The 20,646-nt window shown below is 37.5% G+C and overlaps 1 protein-coding gene across 19 annotated transcripts in view; it reads right to left on the bottom strand.

Annotated features, from left to right (window-relative positions):
• Window positions 1–20,646, bottom strand: part of Usp15 (ubiquitin specific peptidase 15) — a 97,930-nt gene that overhangs the window by 17,046 nt on the left and 60,238 nt on the right. For 8 of the 19 annotated variants that reach the window (XR_013045602.1, XR_013045603.1, XM_076554157.1 and 5 more), the window contains 3 exons: window positions 20,449–20,593; window positions 7,008–7,152; window positions 424–597 (listed from right to left, as the gene is read on the bottom strand). Coding sequence is in view for 14 of the 19 variants with exons in the window: in XM_076554157.1 (XP_076410272.1) it covers window positions 424–513 (90 nt within the window). In the remaining 5 variants the exon portion in view is untranslated. Of the gene's footprint in view, window positions 1–423; window positions 598–853; window positions 941–7,007; window positions 7,153–9,975; window positions 9,994–20,448; window positions 20,594–20,646 lie in introns of those variants that run through there. The other 11 variants (XM_076554150.1, XM_076554151.1, XM_076554152.1 and 8 more) reach the window with 5 other exon arrangements.

The following is a 20,646-nucleotide window of genomic DNA, read 5'->3' as shown; positions in this document are numbered from 1 at the left end:
ACTGACAGCCTTCTTCATAAAGACTTAGTTTTGATTGTGTGTGCAGGCGTGAGTTTGCACATGAGTGCAAGGCCAGTGGAGGTCACAAGAAGGCATCAGATCCTCTCCAGCTTGAGTTGCAGGGGCATTTCTGAGCCACCTGATGATGGTGCTGGCAACTCAGGTCCTCTGGAAAGGTAGAGAGTGCTCTTAATGTCTGAGCCACCCCTCTCCGGCCCATCTCTACAGATTAAGAAAACAAAAACCAAACAAAAAGTCCTAATCACCCATTCTGTCCTATGCCCTGAAGTTTTATATCCCATGGATGGAATGCACTGTCTTTAGGAGATCGGGGGACACTGTAATGGGACTTCATCCCTTTCGTCTGAGGGTCCCTCCCTGGAACAAGAGTATGCTTGACGAAAGTAAGTTTACCGTACTAACCTTAAATGCTCTAGGAGTGACGTAGCTAAACTTTCCAGACCACATCTGCTTGATCAGTTCAGCATACGACTTAGCTATTTCCCCTCTCATTCCTAAGGGATTGTCAAAGTTCAGTTCTTCTTGGTACTTATCATTGAGGAAATACTCAGTAAGTGGAGGCGTGTTGCTCAAACACTGCAAGGAACAAAATAGATTTTAAAGTCAAGGTAACCACACAAATACTTTAAAAATGTTAAAATGAAGAGTGAAACAAACTGATTTACTATAACATATACAAAAAATATAAATGGTTTCTTGCACTAAGTAAACGTCAAACACTCAAATGAGGCACTCATTATTCATTTCCCAAACTTTCAATCAATTACTTATAATAAATAAAAAACTGTTGGCTGCTGCAAAATCTGCGTTAATTTTAACCACAGCAAACTACCTGTTAACTGGGAGAGAAGTTCAGAGTTTTCTTTCCTTCTTTTACTTGATTGGTAGAAATTATGGATTGTCTAATCATCCCAGGCACCTGCAAATTAGCCTGAGTAGGTAAAAACTGTGATAGCGTGCAAGCGGGAAAAAAAATTAACTTAAAGGAGGTACAGACGGTTCATGGTATCCATGGACTCAAATCAATTGCAGATAGGAAAATACTTGGGAAAAAAATTACATTCACGCTGAACAAAAGTTTTTTGGTCATTATTCTTCAGCTGGTACAATGTAAAGGTATTACAAGCAAGCTAGAGATGATTTAAAATGTACAGGAGGAGACACACAGGTTATGTGGTAATTGTAAGCCATCCTGTGGATTTTCGGACCAATACCACCACCACAACTGTGCTTACTGCTTCTGCAGCCAATGCCTTATCATAACGGGGCTGTTTTTAAACCTGTCATCTGGCTGGCAGCAGTGTTCAGAACGGGTAGTACTGACCAGGAAAGCCTAAGACGACAAATTTTAGGCAAACCCTGGGTATGTTCTTTTGACAGCTCTTAATACAATAACAATCCAATTTTCTTTTATGAAAAAATAAAAAGCTACACCAAAGTTCTCTAATTCTTTATTATTTGAACTAATTCCTGATTAAAAAAGTTTAAAAAGATGGCAGAAACACATTTTTCCACAACATTTTACCTTGTGATGAAATAACTTTAAATTGATGATGTATATAATCTGATCTCAGTAGGAGCCATGTTACTTTATTAATTAATGTTTTGAATATGCAGTGTATCATACACATATAATCATGTAAGTTATACCAATATAAATACGTATCTGTTTATGCAGGAATGTATTTGTCTTAGAGTCATGCGATAAAGTGTTATATGAGAAACCAGTTGCTTGTATATAACTTAAAAAAAAACCATTTTGTTCAGCGTCTCAATTAATATTCACGGAAATGAAAGCTGGTGAGAGCTGGTGTGCAGTTAAGTTGCATTAAGTTCAATAGGCTTTGTAGCTATTAACGGTTAGCTTGCTGGGTTCACACCGATAATTGAAATTATGACCACAGTCTACAGTCTGGTCAAAATACCAAAATAAGCATCTTCTTTTACTTAGTTCTTGGAAGTACATTATGATACTCATTTATTTTTCAGTCTCAACTATATCAACTTATGTTTACTAAGTAATCATAATTATCTATAAAATCTGAGTGTAGTCTAAACTGGTAGTCTAGCCCCAGTCCTCAAGACGAACTGGAAATGTGTTAGTATCCCGGCATTGACTGTTATGATTCTCCCCTCCTTCCTGAGGTCATCTGAGGGCTTGAGAATAAGTGCAGATACTATAGCTGAGCTCCACCCTGCTCTTACCGTACTGATTCTGAGACAAGATCTTAAGTTGCCCAGGCTGGCCTTGAACTCATTCTGTATCAAAAACAGGCCTTGAACTTATCTCTTGCCTTGGTCTCTAGACCAATTAGATTCCAGGACTATTACTAGGTCCAGAAGTTACTATATGACTTAGGCTGGGCTCTGTAGGTCTTTACAGTCCTTTACATTTACTTCCAATATAGAAATCTTCATAGCAGAGAGAAATCCATAGGTAGTTTATAATGTGGAAGGTCACTAAGGGACAAGGCACTTCCTATTTATTTCTAAGTCCTTTTATTTTGAGTTCTATTTTCTTCTTTTGCATGACATTTCACTGTAACTACACACCCAGCACTGGAGGAAGGATCAGGCAATACAGAACGTATCAGAACTCAGATGCCATCACCTAGCAGTACCCTCTGACTTGCCACAAGTAGGAACAACACTAAACAGACAATTAAGCAAAGGGGCAGGTACAGCAATAAATAATAACTAGCACTTAGTTTCCAAATCTTCATATTTGATTTGGTCTATTAATTTGGGTTATATTAATTGATTAATAAAGTCTATTATTATACTCCTACAAACAACCAAATAGCTAAAAATAAGTGGTGCAAAACATGAATAATTTCTGAACTTTATTTTCACTAAATATTCATGTGTACTGTTAACTTGCAAGACCTTCCAAATACAACTGAAAAAAATACCTCTCTACCAGTGATCTTTTAAATATGTGTTTAATCATGTTACTGAATTGCTATAAAACCTTCAATAACTCCTTCCACTCATACAAGAACCCCAATTCTTAGAGGAGACTTATCATCCATGTCCCTCTGACAACGCCTGCACTTAACTGTTCACTGACAGGCTCGTGACTTCCATGCTTCCTCTCGCTGCCTAACGTACACAACTTCACCCGTCTGAAAACCCATCTTCTTGCCTTAGGAGCTCCATCCTCTGAATCCGATTCGGGAATCCTGCCTAGGATGTGCTCTCAGATCCTCCACAACGTCTCCTGCTGTGCTCGCACACTGCTCAGTGTTCACTTTCATTACAGCACTGGTTTATGATACATTGTAATATTTTGCTAGTCTATGTCACATGGGCTCCATGACAGCCTTCATATTTCCAATCTTTAGCATTGAATATATCACTTGGCACTAGTCAATACACAATACATATATATGCTTAATAAAAATGTTCTGCCTGTATTTACTAATGTATGTATTCTCTCAGTTTTTATTCTTTTCTCTCATTACTTACCATAGAATGCTTAATTAACTTTTGTCTAATGAAATCTTAGCACATGTGGTAAGTACATATTTGCTTATAACGAATGACTTCAGAAGTAACCCCCAAACCCAAGGATGAAAGCAACAGGATAGTATGTATTGAATGCATTCTACCTTTATGTCTGATTTTCTCTTGGCTTTGCAGTGAGCCTGCTCTGAATTTCTAGACTAGCTCTTATTTTCACAGGGGCACATGCCAGTTTGAACTGATTATGCTTCAGTATTGCCACAGTATAATGAAATACAAATACTTTAAACAAATGGAGGCATGGACTACTTGCCATAACTAATCTTTAAATTTAAACATTCCGTCTAATGTATTGAATTATATAATGTATTAGGGAACTTTCAAGTTGTATTTATTTCTTTAACAATTTGTAAAAGCACATGAATATAGAGATCCGGTAGCTAATCAACTGTTTTACTAATATACAAATCCCAATGGCTAAAATTCTAAGTGATGTCAGAATTGTCTCCTAATCTTGAAAGTATTGGTACATTAGAAGTTATGTTCTTGAAATAATGTATGGACCAGTTCCTGTGACTTTTGGTACAGATTTCAAGATAAAATTAGAATAATAAAGTCAGGCATCCAAGTGTCTGCATGTCGCAGGTGCCATTCTATCCATGCTCAAAACCATCATTTGGGAGAAAAGAAGCCAGTTTCTTCTTAAATCTAGATGTGTTACTGTTTGATGGAAATTATTGCATCATTTAGTGTTTTCATATCTTAAAATGAGAAACGTCCTTAATGACTGAAACTGGATGCTCAGACTGGCTGCCATTCAACATCACGTTCTCAAGAACAACTCCTTTTAAAATATACTTATATGCATGTTTCTCCATATTTAAAGTAGGACATTGCCCTTTTAGACTCAAAGATACTTGGAATGATACAATATGGACTAAAAGTCTAATGAACTGTATGTAGACTAAATGGTTCCTTGACTGTAAAATTAGGCAAAACGACTCTAATTTCTTAACATATATGGTTGTTGTCAGCAAAACTGAAACATATATGAGCATGTTAAATGCATAAACAGTATTAGACAATGTATTACTTTTGGCCATTTCTGATAAGCTACTGTTCTCTGTTAATTTACTGAAGTTAACCACCTGACACTGTCAAACATCAAAATCAAGAAAATTAGATCTTCTAATTATCTATAGTAAAATGGGGCCCAAGTATGAGTATTGATATTAAGATACACATGTATATAAGTTTTTTTGAGATGTGGTTCTATTATATAGCCAAAACTGAGTATAAAATCCTGATCCTCCTCCCTTTGCTTTTTCAGTACTGGAAAACAACATACAGATCTTAAGCCATGTCTTGTATTAATTATAATTAGGCTTAGAGGTGTTCCTCAAATGGAGAAATTTTTTGAAGATCATATTAAAGATAAAGTAATAACATGCTTGATAATGTCATTATGAAACTACTATCATGTACAAATCATCTATACTAATTAACAACAAAGCAATAACTAGACAAAAGAGGTTCTTAAAAGCATCTTCAACTCTTAATGCAAAAGAGAAAAAGCAACTTACATTAATGAATAGGTAAGGTACTTGATAAAAAGGCTAATATTTCTCTATTTAAATATTTAAAAACCAATCCCATGCAAGCTAACAGTGTACAAAATTGGCAAGGACAACAGAAATTGAAGGATGAATCATCACATTTCGTATCTGGTGTGTATGGTAATCTTCTTGCATTTACTAATTTAGCTTTCATGACAGAATGATTAGAGACAAGGTTGAGTAAACAAGCTTCTATCGGAAGTTACTGATTGCAGAGAAATGGTATGACAGGTGATGGACCACAGCTACGACAGCATGCACGAGACTTAGGCAAGCAAAAGCCATACCAAATCCCAGCATGAAGAAAGGAGGTGGCAGTACCTCCCACCCTAGCCAAGGAGCCAGTGACAACGGATACTGCCGGGAAAGGAGAGGCAGTTTTTGATAAGTTGGTTCTACTCCATGGCAGGCTACCCATCCAGCAATGTAAGGGCAACACAGATTGGACTGAATGAGTTAAAAAAACAAAGGACACAAAGGTGGGTGGATCTGGAAAGAGTTGGAGGATTAGAGTGAACATGATCAAAACACTACAAATTTCCCAAAGAACTAATTAAAAATAAGTATGTGGGTGAGCAAACAAATGACTTAGTGAGAAGTGACTGCTCAGTATCTGTTTATCAAAGGGGCTGTGTGTACTTGCATATTTCATATTGGAAACTGCAAATATTACTATTATTGAATTTAAATTAGAAGTCTTAATATATATCCCTAGTTTAATGTACTGAATGAACCTTTACATGTACTCCTTGGAGTGTTCTTTCTCTGACATGCATTGTTCCACCTTGGTCTATCAAGGGGAATTAGTAATTATTCCTTCCTCTGGGCTAACGATGCACTTTCACTTCACTCACAGAGTCAATGTGTTAGTCACCACTGTACCCCAGGATCTAGACAATGACAGCCTATCAGGTAGAGACCAGAAACAGTCCTGAAAGAGACTCAGAACATCGGGAGACCAAGGACTCCAAAGGACACTTAACTTGCACCTGGTTATAATACTTATCCAAAAGCTATAGAAGATCAAAAAGTTCTTGTTTTGGGGTGCAGGGAAGTTGGTTTCGATTCAGGGTTTCTCTGAATAGACCTGGCTGTCCTGGAACTCGCTTTGTAGACCAGGCTGGCCTTGAACTCAGAGATCTGCCTGCCTCTGTCTCCCGAGTGCTGGGACTAAAGGTGTGCGCCACCACCGCCTAACTCAAGAAGTCCTCCTAATCCTTAAAGAGGCATTATGTAAGCTTCCTAAGGAAGGAAAATGAAGACTGTCAAAGCCTCAATACCCACCAAACTTCATCTACATAAGCTAAAACTATTTCTCTAAATCTTTACCCAGGAACCGAGCAAGAATTCTACCGGAATTCTAAACACTCAAATGTCTAAATACCTACTGGGCATTCTGCTATTTGGTTCAATGTAAATAGACCTTTATCCACTGCAACCCTCAATAATAAAGAAATACAGAAAACTTCAAGTATTTTATAAAAAATTATCTTTAAGAAAAAAACCTACTTTTAAGTGTCTATAGCCCAATATTCTAAAAACTAGAATACTATGTAAAATGTTTTGTTACTTAAATGGTGGAAAACATTGCACCTAATTTTTGTTTCTATACACATATGCTTTCACAGTTTACAGTAGTCTTTGAAAGTACAAGATTTAATCTTTCACTAAGTATGTTCTGGTCAGTGAGATTGATGTCGCCTGAATTCTCTGACAAAACTTTTGGAATGTATGTTGAGTCTTAACTATAAACTTCTATTATTTATTTTTATTATTATTATTTACTTTTGGTTAAACTGAAGAACTCAAAGTCGTACTATACAACCAAAACCAAGTCTGAAATCAACATATGAATAATTAATAGCCATCCCATAACTTGTAATGAATCTGGAATTTCCCCAGTACCTGGAAAATAGTCAAAGTAATCCCCTTCAAAAAGAGAAAGTTGTCTTTTGTAAGCTGAGTATGAACCACTCCCTCTCTGCTCAGGTGCTCCAGTAGCCCAATTCTCAAGTGATCATGTATGCTCACTACTTTAGTAAACCGGTAACTAGAACAGGAAAGAAAACACACTTAATTTTTCATTACCTAAAGCTTTTGAGTTTTGTAACTCATTCCGTAACTGATCAAAATGAATGTCACTCAACACTTTTTAAAGAACAGCTACTCCTTCAAACTGAAACTAAAAACCCAATCCACTAAGGGACTTGTTATTTTCTTAGGATTTTAAAAATAAAACCTCAAGTTATCTATGTTTACAATCATTTTTGAATATTCTCAAGTAACTTTTTTTCTGAATTTTAAGTTAGGTGAATGAAGACTTTTTCAATTTTTATGTCAATTGTTGTCTTATTTGTTGTGACAACATTACGAGCATTTTGAATGGTAAGCATTTGATCAGAAGCAGCATTCTACTCTTAGCAAGACAACCAGCTCTAGCTCTTCACGCTGAGAAGCCTAAGGCAAGCAGTCATGGGATGAGCTACACACACAGGGCTTTGTCAAGGTGATTAAAAAAACGAGTCTTTTAATCATTTGACACTTTGATCTTTCTAAAAGTTCTTCTAGAAAAGTAAGATCTCAACACCCTTGAGATGAATTCTTACGATCTCTAAAAACTTTTGTGAAGCAAATACAATTATGGCTCTTTTAGCTTTATATTTCTATTTTCCAAGCTTTTTTAAAAAAGAACTACTTTAGACAAAAGTAGAGACACTTTCCTTCATTGGTTTCTTGCTATGATCCCCCCTTTCAAGCAGTCAGTAAGGGGAGCACTACCTTGACTGACAACGCTGGGATCTCACATAAAGCAGATCCCCCTCCTTTGCTCCCACACTTCTCTCTCTCCCATCTTTTTAAGATGGGGTCTGGCTATGACTCAGGCTGGACTTGACGTCCGTCTTTCTGCCTCAGCCTCCCGAATGACTGCAGAGTCTGCCCCACATCTATAAGTAATGCATAGTCAAAGGTAGGGGTTTTGGGATGGGCAAGGATGCTGTTTGCATGCTATCATAGTTAGCGTAACTACTAGGGTTATGCTGGATAAAATGAAACTTCACTCAATGTCTCACTGTTATTCCTTCATGGCATTTCTTTATGTTGCATCAAATCCAATAAAGAATGATTATCAAAGTTCCAGAAGTGTGACAGCTGAAGACATACACTTTGTTGGGTAGCAAAGAACTATTAATCCCTTTTCTCCTTTTTCATGTTTAAGATTGAGAAAGGAAAATCCTAAATTTATCAAAAATATTACCTATAGTAAAATAAAGTATATAATTACCTTATAGATTACTTATAGTAAGTACATCCTTTAACTACGGATGTCACTATTTTAAAAACCTCTCATTATGATTCTCATATTGAACAGCACAAGAAACGGAACAGAGGATTCTTTGGATATGGACATGTACAAGTCTGTGATACCTTACACTATCAACAAGGCCATAAGGCTATTATCTTACAGACTTTAGGTATGGAGTATTTGAATGAGGTTTCAATGCTACTAGACTTTCACAGCAATTAGCTAATTAAAAACATTTTTAGCGACAAGCTATTCATGAGTGATTTATGCTTACACATTTCATGAAAAACAAGTAAAAACCACATGGTTCAAATAATTTTAAGAAAGTATAAGTTCTATTTATTTTCATAGCTGACTGATTCAATTTTAATGTGAAATGACCTCTTAATCCATTAATTAAAACTGAGACACAATAAAATAAATGTCTATTTTTTTTGGTAAGCAAGATAAAGGATTTAAGAAAATAATGGTTTATCTTAATTTTTTTATTTATTCCTTCTCCATAATGTTCAGTATAGAAACATTTTCAGATAAATGAACATTAAGAATTGTATGATTTGCTGTTTTAGCTTTCTTTCAAAGGCATGGTCTGGGAAAATATAAGTTTAATTTATTACACCCTTTAAGAGAAACAATCAAGTGCCTGTATCATAACTATCATTACAATAGTTATTGTAGTAACTACCATTACAATAGGCCCGCACTGACAACAAACAAACTGGAGCATCACATGACAGCCTGAGCTATGAAGCATCAGATTATTTTTGTATGAAAAAAATTTAAGCAATCATTCCACAATCATTTGTTATGGAAAACCACTATTTCAAGAGAACTGTAATGACAGGACTGATGATGATGGAGGAGTTACATTCATATGATTCACTGTAAAACCAGGAGGGCGATTCTCTGCGATACTGATACAGTGCTGGTCCAGCCTGTCATGTTGTGGTCAAGAAGGCAGTCCAATCCACTTGCAATCACATTGGTTACATTTATGGGGCACAAACTGTAATGTTTATGTAATATTTCGTGTTCATTGCTTTCATTTTTCAACTGTAAGAAGTTAACTATCATATGCTGCAGTTCTATTTAAATCACTGTGCTCTTTTGTAGTTCCTTTGTAGCTCTGGAAGTACTGCTAATCAGGTACAAATCAAGTACACATATGGCAAATGATTGCTTTCTAATGTAGTATTTCTCAAGTCAATTCTGTGGAGGGGTCAATTGAAAAAAAAAAGCTGCCTTCCAAATCATTAAAGACTGGCACTTTTGCCAGACAAAATGAAAAAAATTAAAAACACCATACAAAAACCAAACATGATTATTCCAGAACTATAAAATTACTCTATCAAATTGACACAGAAAACTTTGATCACTTACAGTTTCAAAACCCTTTTCATCACTGACCAGCCCATGACATCAGAGAAATCATAAACTGTGAGAAACACTGTGCTAACATTATTATTATCATCATCATTATCATCATTATCATCATTATCATCATCATCATCATCATCATCATGTGCCATAGTAAATACTGAAGATATACAAGAAAAGCAAGGACAGCCTCTGCTTTCACAATGGTCACTATAGATCAGCTCAGAGAAAGGGACAGAAGGAAGGGGAAGTGTTAACAGTATATATAAAGAAATCGGACACACCAGAAATTCTAAGAACTGAAAGTCCTTTAGACTGATCTGGCCAAAAAGATAAGCTGGTTACAATTTAAATTTTGTCCTAAGGTGTCAAAAAAACCCTGACCATATAATAATCCTATTTGCTTCTTCAAACAATGAATACTGGATGGCCTGGAAGATGATAAAAGATGCGAGAGAGATGACTTTCAGACATATTTTGGTGGTTCACACCATAAAAGCAACTGAATATTGAAATAATGTGTATGTAGAGGAAATGACCAATGTAAGTGCTATGTAAGATGTAGTCAACAAGACTGAGGATGCTAAGTCTGAGATTTTGACTTAGGTCAGTGGGTGAATCGTTCTATCTGCCACAAAGTACAAGAAAGTACACTGTGGTGGTGTGTAGCAACAATCCCAGCATCCAGAAGACAGGCAGGAGGACTGCTGTGAGCTCAGGGTCATCTTGGTCAGCCACAACAACCACCACCAACCAATCAAAATCAGGATTAGACTTAATAGACATGCTGAGTTGGAGTCATTTGTAAGCTACCTTGGCACCAATATTCATTGAACAACAGTATGTCAAAGTTGAAACTCAGGAGGGAGAATTATGCTTGGGACAGATTTGGGATTTGTTAGTATATAAATAGATACTAAAATCTGAAACGTAAAAAGGTTATAAAGAACCTAGCAAATACGAAGAGTGATCTTATAAAAGGCAATTTCTGTGAAGTAGTATAGTGAATAGCATTAGCTGACACAGACTGATCATGCTCTTTATCGCAGGTCACAGATGAAGTTTCTTTATTCAAGGTGATACAATTAAAAAGTGGCAAAGCTACCGTTTGAATGAAGGCAGGAGGGCTGACACCCACGTGTTTACCCATCATACTCAGCAGACAGCCCACAGTGCAGCGAGGGCGGCACAAACAGCAGCGCCAGAGTGGGCAGCTGCAGTCTATTCTTCTCAGGGTCGTGGGCCTTCCCACCCCTGTCCCCCACTTAGGACATTTAAAAGACCTGTATATAAGCTGAAAAGAACAGTGACGGTAGGGAGTTCAAGAACAGGACAAAGGAAACAGAGTCTGGGAGAGGATGCGGGCTCCAGGAAGAGACGGTGGTAGAATCCTGACAGCATGTGTACTACTGTTTTTAGTATGGCACCCAGTGATAATACTGTAAGTATAAAAGGAATCTGGAATTACATTGTATTTCTCTCAGAAGGCTTTTCCTATGAAGTAATAATGTTTTCTTTAAAAAACAAACACTGAAATAATTCTCCTGACAAAATATATAGTATTTAGGAAAGCTCTTAGCAATTATTCTCTTCTGTTATATCAATGTCATATAACTGAGGCAATCAAATCAAGTATACATAAAATCGGGTATATAACTAAGGTACTTTAAATGACCATTGTATATTACACTAAGTATTTTATGTGACTTTTCTTTTAAGAGCATTTCAACATGTGAGAAAGTATCAGTAGCATGAAGGGGGTTCTAATATGCACTTATTGAGTGTATGAATGGTGTGCTTTTGCTGTGGTGAGGTCGATTTCTGATAGAGATTTCTATGGAGAAAAAAAAAGGGGATGAGACATGAGGTATATGTTTGTAACTCTGGTAATTTCCTGATACGGTATCACAGGATGGGCAACCTGAAACATGATGAATAGTAATGTTCTCTACAAATAAAAGTAAAAGCTAATTCAAAAGGAGACATCTGCTAGAGTGTGGTAGAGCACTGGCCTACCATGTGCATGGCACTGGATTCGACCTCCAGCACCCAAGGCAGAAAAAAAAAAAAAAAAAAAAAAAAGTAATAAAATAGCCACTTCTTAGTAAAGCCCCACTTATTTTCTGATGGCTTTCTTTTCTTTGTACTCAAAATATTATATAGATCATGTATTCTGATACATCTTAGGTATTCATAATTCTATTATATTCAATAGACCATGAGCTTCCAGAGACAGGCATTGTCTTTTTAAACTCTGTATCATCATGTCTGGAATAGATACTTAATGGATATTTGTTCAAGCAGATAAAGTAACTAGTAAAACAATTTATTTTTCTAGGTTGAACTTTGCTCATTTTTCTCTAGATGAATTTAGTAAACTTGTTTCATGTACCATATAAGTAAACATGCATGGAAAAAACTCAAGTGAACACATTAATGTTCCTCTAAATTAGTGCGGCCTGATCCCGAATAAGCCCCCAGTCACACCCTTCTAATCCTCCGAGAATGACGTAATGCTGCATTTTGGAGATAAAAAAATTCATTACAAAACCTAGAAAGTATGTGCATCCACAGTTCTTTTTTTCTCCTACCAAACCTAAGTGTCTTCCCTCTATAAAAACCCTGGAGGACTTCTGAAGATGGACTCTTTCGATGAACCAGCTTCCAGGATTTCAATACCATCTGCACTGTATTTCCTTCTTCCATTTTAGGCTTCTGACCTACACTCAAACAAGACTATTTGGTTAGTTATGGTCATTTACCTGTATGCTTCATAAAGCATGAAACAAACATACCTAGAATTAATTTATAATCTCCTCCTCATGCAAATGTAGTCCTACATTTATCTCTTTTCCACGTCTATGATTCTGTCAATGTTAATATTCGTTACTATAACATACAAGACAGAAACTAGAGGCACTTAGGACTCCTTTCATCCTTCCTTAATTTAGTATTTTCTATATGGGAGATGCTATTCCAGGTATAGGGACTGAGTAGTAACTAACAGTGACTGCATTCATAAAACTGTTATTTGTTCATGTGTATGGGTGTGTGAGATAGGAATAGGCAGAGACAACTGAACAAAAACCCCTCAAATACAAACAGCACATCAGCCGCTCATGAGCTGTATGCAGAAGCTGAGGAAAGCAGTTACTATTTTCTACAGGGTACTCAGGAAAGGCCTTCTTTCTGGCTGTTAGAACTAGCAAAGTCAGAGGGCAAAGATGCAGACACTTAAGAGGAAGATTATCACAGACACAGAAGCAGAACTAGTTTTGGTGCAGGGAATCATTCAGACAAAGTAAACTTGAGGAGAAATGGTGGGATATAATGCTGACATCAGGCCTAGATGACATAGGACTTCGTATGATTTTAAGGAGGAACTATGTTGTGTGTGTGTGTGTGTGTGTGTGTGTGTGTGTGTGTGTGTGTATGTGTGGAGGCCCGAGGTCAACACTGGATGTCTTCACCAGTTCCTTTCTACCTTACATTCGAGACAGAAGCTCACTGAACGTGGAGCTCATTTGGCCAAAGTACCCCTGGGCTCCTCTCCCCTGTTCCCCAGCACTGGATCACACGCCTGGGATCCTCCCCCTGTTCCCCAGCACTGGATCACACGCCTGGGCTCCTCTCCCCTGTTCCCCAGCACTGGATTACACGCCTGGGCTCCTCCCCCTGTTCCCCAGCACTGGATCACACGCCTGGGCTCCTCTCCCCTGTTCCCCAGCACTGGATTACACACCTGGGATCCTCCCCCTGTTCCCCAGCACTGGATCACACGCCTGGGATCCTCCCCCTGTTCCCCAGCACTGGATCACACGCCTGGCATTTGACTGGGGCTGGGAAGTCAAACTCCAGCTCGCACGGCAGGCAGGCACTTTACTCAAGGAACCGCCTTCCCGGTGCCAGCGCTTAGCCAAACGAAAAGGCAGTGTCAAAGGTCAACGAGATGTGTGAAAGGGAACTCTCTACCTCATAGGTAGGACTGAGGGTAGAAACAGAGAAAACAGCTAAGAGAAGAGGCTTGGAAGTCTGGAACACATTCACAGGTTAATTCTCCTCGATCTGCCTTTGACATTTTTATTTTTTTTTAAATATATTTTTGTCCTCGCCACATCCTTCACTTACTATTCCACAGCACTCCTTTCGTTCCTAAACATGGTGTATTTTAGGGACTTTATACATGGTTTTATTCCATCTAACTATGATTTTTTGGTTATAGCTCAAACATGAATGCCTGAGTAGCATGACACTCAGGATAAATTAAGAGCTATCCCTTTTTTCTCCTCATGATGCTTATTATAATTTATGATAGACTTTAACACTGGTCTCCCGTACTAGACTATAAACCTGACAGAACAAAACTGTTTTGTTTGATTTTTGTATATAGAAAAACTATATACAAAAGTACAATAACTATATACAATATATACAAGTAATAAATACCTAAACAATGTCTAGTTCATTTGTATTTGACAAATTCAGAGAAAATAATTCCATTATCTATCCTATTGTATCTAATTCACTTTCTATCCTAATTAATCTTCAACTATAACTAACTAATCTTCAACTCCCTCAGAGACCCAAGAAGGAAATAATATTACCTAACAAAAATAAAAACAGGAAGTACATGCAAGCAACTTCCAAAAAATTGTGAGTTGACAGAAACAGCCAGCTGCTTGGACAGTCACCTGAGGTTTCTCCGCAGTGCTGGGGCATCATCTTCAGCCTATAGACTTAGCGTATCTGACAGACTCATTTGTGAAGTAGGATGTACACAAAGTCAACAGTTCAACCTCACATTGGGTGAAAGCAGTCCATGTACCAGAAACACCTGAATTCCACTAGTGTCATGTCATGATTCAGGATTTTAAATTCTGGAAATTGTTGATGTTTTTTTTTTAATTCAGCTGTCCATTCTTCTTGTCCATTCATAGTATAATTAGTACCTATCAGAGTAAAACATACTCAACAGGACTTTTGTAGAGTAAATTGATAAATGACATCATAGATGTAGCTTACCTGAAATAATTATTGAGTATGAAATAATTACTGAGTTTGGTAGCATAATATTTGGAAGATAATGGTCAGAATAACTTTGGTTTTTGAAAAATTATTCAAAAAATTGATTTTAATTATATATTTGACAAACATATACAGTCATTTTCAGACTATTTTAAGAACCTAATGAGTACTATGATTTCATATATGCAATTATGTAAATCTGAAATGTTAATTTTGTCAACAATGGGATAAAAATACCACTGATATGAGAAGAATAAAATTCCAAGGGAGTGTGTGGAGTATTTTGACCATGCTTATGATCAAATGATGATGTGTAGATATAACTTTCAAGGAAACTGCTCTAATGACTTAATGAGAGTGCTATATTATGGAATTATTGTGCATTTTACAGAACTTTGGTGTGTCACAGATATGTTTGTAATGGCTATACAATCACGTGAATACCTTTAATGACACTGAACTTTATACTTCATTCTTATGTATAATTTGACATAACAAAGTGAAAGGTGCTAACAAAATTTCCTGTTAACTCATTAGTATAGTTTAAAAAGTTATTTTTTATTTTATGTGCAAAAGCATTTTGCTTGCCAGTATACATGTGCACTGTGTGGGCCTTGTGCCCGTGGAGGAGAGAAGTGGGTGTCGGGTTTCTAAACTAAGGACGACTGTGAGTCTCCATTTGGGTCCTGGGACCAAACCTAGCTCTTTTGAAGGAGTAGTAAGTGCACTTAACTGCTTAGGCATTTCTCCAGTTTCTGATTATAGCACACTTTTGAAAACAAACAAACAGACAGGTTATTCAGAATATTCTGACTAACAACGCAGTTCACTCACTTATTTATGTATCTCAGTCATGTAAACTTCCCTGTCTCTATTTCTTTGGTAGTCAAACAGAGATTCTTAGGCCTAACCGACTGACTCCTATGGAGAGGAAGCGAAGAAAATGAAACAGTATGAAAAATAACTCGGAGCACACAGACAATACTTGTTACTATTATTTGAAGACACGACTCAATCTCTGACTGTTAATGTCTCACTATGAGTTTATTTAAGAGCTAGTAATTTATTTGTAGATATTATTCACTGAACAGTGGGTCTAGCAGTCAATTCATTAACCTTTTTCTTACTCCAAACTTAGTTTATAAGTCACTGTAAAAAAGTGATTCATATTATTTAGTAAATGGTTTCTACGTACATAAAGAATACTGACCTCAGCTGATTATGTGTAAAGAGCACAACCACAAACTGTTTCTTGTTATAAACAAAAAAGAAAGATGGTCTCAAGAACAAAGAGAGGGGAGAGGGAGAGAGGCAGGTGATTAAAAGAAAAAAATTGTCAACAAGCATAGCCTGAATTGTACTTCAAATGCATCCAGTTAAAAGAAATTGGCAAAAGACAAAGTATGATGGACTTAGTGTAGTTTTCATTCTTCGAGAATTTACCAATCTAAGTGTACTACATTTTATAGTGATTTGAGAATACCAGTGCAACGAGAATACAGGGCTGGGTGGCAGAGGGGCCAGGAAGATCCGGAGAGCAGAGAACGTTGGAATCTGCTGAGATCATGTCTCCCCGAAACGGCAGGGAAGCTTTCTCCATGACACTTCAACAACACAGCTGCTTAAACAGGATTTGAACAGTGACCAATGGACATGCTAGCATGGCGGGGGAAATTTCACGGGACCCCACCCCTAGAAAAAGAGTTACAAGCTATTAGGAATGAGGAAAGTGGGAAAATAGCCTTCTTATTCAAGGATGAGCTCCCAACTGGTTGACCCTGAAATCTACACAAACAAGTAAGACTGGATGGACTGAGCAGGTTGTATGTACATACCTGCTTACACACACACACACACACACACACACACACACACACACACACACACACACAATTCACAAACAGTAGCAGAGACACAGGCTATACTTTCAGAGTGAATGGGGGTTGCAACATGGGAGGAGTTGGAAGAAAGGGGAGAAATGATATAACTATAATTTATTTTAGAAGAAAAGAGAGTTGGGCAGTGGTAGCACACACTTTTAATCCCAGCACTTGGGAGGCAGAGCCAGGCGGATCTCTGTGGGTTTGAGGCTAGTCTAGTCTGAGATCCAGGAAAGAGAATCTAAGCCTGAAACTTAACTGAAAACTGTGTTGATGTTGGAATGCGTTTGGTAAAAGTAGTTAACTTAAATGACATTTCTATAATTAAGCAAATGAGTTCTATTAGCAGAGGAAAGGCTGGAACCAGCTTTTGCTCATTTGATTTTATAGGTACAAATTCTCCAGTTCCCAACATAGATAACAGAATGGGGGCTGGTGGGATGGCTGAGCAAGTGAAAGTACCTGCCGCCAAGCCCGAAGACTTCAGTTGAAGGAGAGAACCGACTCTGACATTCTCTCATCTTCACACGTGTGCTCACACGCACACACACACACACACACACGCGTACACACACAATTAATGTGAAAAAATTTAGAGGCAAAGTTTTCCTACATTAAAGTAATTTAAAAAATCAAGATACTTCAGCCTAATTATGCTGATAACTGCTGTTAGTAGAGATGTAACCATTATGGTATCACTCAATAAGTACACACCAGTTCTTAAATATCCATGGATACCAAAACCTGCGGATGCTCCAATCTTTTATATAAGATGGTATTTTCATGTAACTATGCATTCTCTTGTATACTTTGTAATTTTCCATTCTTATATTACATATACTCAGCAATACAATGCAAATGCAAGTTAGCTGTTACACTGCATGCCCACAGGTACAGAGGACTGACTAGACTTGGAAATCAGTGCTGATCATGTTAGCTGGTGTAATGCACAAAGTCTGTATTTTAGAACCTGATGCACTCATTTGTGATTCCTTAAAATAATGTCTCTACGAGCTATAACCATGGATCACTGTCATATTATGACATGAGTTAAGAACAGACCAAACATTTAAGTCTGTATCAGTTAATAAAAACACTGATTCTAGAGTAGTTTTCCATTAACAGAAAGAGTGAAGAACAGATAGACTCTTTTTCCTCAGCTGAGGTGAAGCCATGTCTTCATGACAAGAAACCCGTTAGTAAAGCCACACGCTGTGGGATACCCCGTTAGAGAACCATTTTTTCTCGAGTTGTAAATATTAAATTCTCACAACTATACTGCAGATGCAGTGCTTCCTAAGATCACCTGTCTGGGATGCCAGGTTCTCCTTCCTCACCATCCTGTCTCTAAAAGAGCAGACTTCTCCTTTGCCCCAATGCAAAGAGAGGACCAAGTGAAAACACTCCCACTCAGTGTCTAGAGGGGATGCCTCCGATGCCAAGGGCTGTCCCTGGCTAACAGCTGCTTTCCAGGTTTTGTAGAAGGAAGGGCCCGAGTCACTGAACTTAGTAATCTGGAGCAGACTGTTGTTTGGCATTGGTGATCAAGTGTGTCCCTGCTAAAGATAACCCATTCTCATAACAAAGTGTAATTTTCACACACTTCTTCTGTAGGATATTAAAATTCATCATTAGTAGGAATGTTAAAATGTTTGGAAGCTCATGAGTGGGCTTCAATTTTACAATGAAAAAAAAAAAACCAAAAAAACAAAAACAAAACAAAAAGCTGAGGAACTCTGAAAAGGACACACTGAAGGCCTACCTTCGAGATTCTGCCTTCATATTAAAAAATAAAATACAGTAATTGGGGCTGGAGACATGGTTCAGTGAAATCACTGGCCGCTCTTCCAGTCCTAAGGGATATGATGCCTTTTTCTAGTGGGCACCAGGCAGGCACATGATACACAGACATACAAGCAGGCAAAACACCAATACTCACGAGAATAAAAAAAAATAACATGCCCCCCCCCCCCCGCCCCCACTTTTTAGCTTATTTTAGAGAGCTTTGTTTTGGAGAAAGTATAGTTTTCAATTAAAATGTGATACAAATATGAAATAATATCCACCATTCACACAGTTGTTACTGAAATTATCATCAAAGATCTTTATGATCACTCACTATTGAAAGATTACAAACTATCATCTTCACGGTCAAACTGAACTATGTTAAAAGAAACAATCGGGGTTTACCAATTAATTGCTATCAGGTGAACAGAAGAAGAACTAAATCAACCCAGTTCTAGCTGACCAAGGCAGCCATCCTCAGATTTAGTTTGCAGGTGCAAAGGCTTGCCTCTCGGTCTAGCACAGGACTCAGGAAGAGTTTTCCTAAGCCTGAAGTCAGCCTCTGCTTGACAGACAACTTCTCGAATGGCTCCACTAAGTCAGCCACTGACTATATTCCCTGATCCCTGGTCTAGAGAGTTCAGCTGAACTTAACTGGCCAAGAAGATACTCCCCCCCCCCCAAAAAAAAAAGGTTAAGTTATGATTCAGTTGGATCAATGACAAGGTACTTTTATATAGACACTTAAAATACTAGATGGCAAAGTGTCGTCATTTCCTCTCAAAGACTTGTATTTTCACCAGTCCATATGTTGTACTTATCTTTGGATAAGTTACCTCCTGTGTAGAGGAGATTGAATTTTAAAACAGGAACAAAAAATAATAGATTCAAAATTAATAATTCACAGAAAATACAAAATGTCATTAAGTTAAAATATCAATAGTCTCCCCATTCTTTGGGCTTTTAAAACACAAAAATTTTATTTATAAAAAGAGAATTAGCCGGGCGGTGGTGGCGCACGCCTTTAATCCCAGCACTCGGGAGGCAGAGGCAGGCGGATCTTTGTGAGTTCGAGGCCAGCCTGGGAGTTCCAGGAAAGGCGCAAAGCTACATAGAGAAACACTGTCTCGAGAAAAAAAAAAAAAAAAAAAGAGAGAGAATTAAGTGCCAGCAAGTGATGGCACATGCCTTTAATTCCAGCACTAGGGAGGCAGAGGCAAGTGGTCCTCCATGGGTTCGGGGACAGCTTAGTCTACAGAGTGAGGTTCAGGACACCCATGGCTACACAGTGAAACCCTGCCTCAAAAAAACCAACCAACCAACCAACCAACCAACTAACCAAAAACAGGAATGAAGTAACCTGCTCTAATTTATATATATGATAGTTACTTCAATATATACTTCATTACTTCAGATTAAAGACATATTTAACAAATATGAAGAATAATAAACAGAACGTAAGAGAAAGAAAAGTAAAGTTCCATTGAAAGAAATGGACAAGGAGGTAGTAATCATCTCTTTCTCATACACCCAAGCCAAAAGCTCTTGACGAGAAAGGAGTTAAAACGTGTATGGAAAAGGAAGAATGAGTTTCTCTATTTTTAAATGTCAAGCCTTCATTAAAGTTTTAAGAATGTATCCTTTAAAGCAACAGAACTCTACTGATTAAAGGAGAGAGGCCACTATCTGCTTCTACTTTGGGAATTTAAATTTCCTGCTTGGAATTGTATGTCTTGCATGAAGTACCATTCAGTCTGACTACAGCAATGAACCATGCTACCTAACTGGGAGGCAGGATATCATCTTACTACGAGCAGCATGAGCCACAGGGGCATGCTTAAATAGCCCATGAATTACAAACTGTCAAAACATGTAATGTTCTTACCTATGAAAACAATAAAGACAGAACAAGTCTACTCTTTTTGTAGAATGAATACCATGAAACGCGAGTTTCATTCTGTTAGGAAAGACCTACCTGAATAGCTGAGTTCATGAAACACGTATTTCCCAAGTTACTTAAGCCACAGAGGCCTGGCTGTTCATTGTTTCTTCCAGGTTCTGAATAATCATAGTTCTTATAAGCAGTGTATGATGGGAGACAGTAATTTGAGTTTTTCACACTGGAAGAAAAAATTATAAAAATGTAGCCAATTATATCACAATAAAGAGTACT

Source organism: Peromyscus maniculatus, chromosome 18 (assembly GCF_049852395.1).
Source record: "Peromyscus maniculatus bairdii isolate BWxNUB_F1_BW_parent chromosome 18, HU_Pman_BW_mat_3.1, whole genome shotgun sequence".
NCBI lineage: Eukaryota > Metazoa > Chordata > Mammalia > Rodentia > Cricetidae > Peromyscus > Peromyscus maniculatus.
The sequence above is the reverse complement of the archived record's forward strand: the minus strand, read 5'-3'. Positions and strand labels throughout refer to the sequence as shown.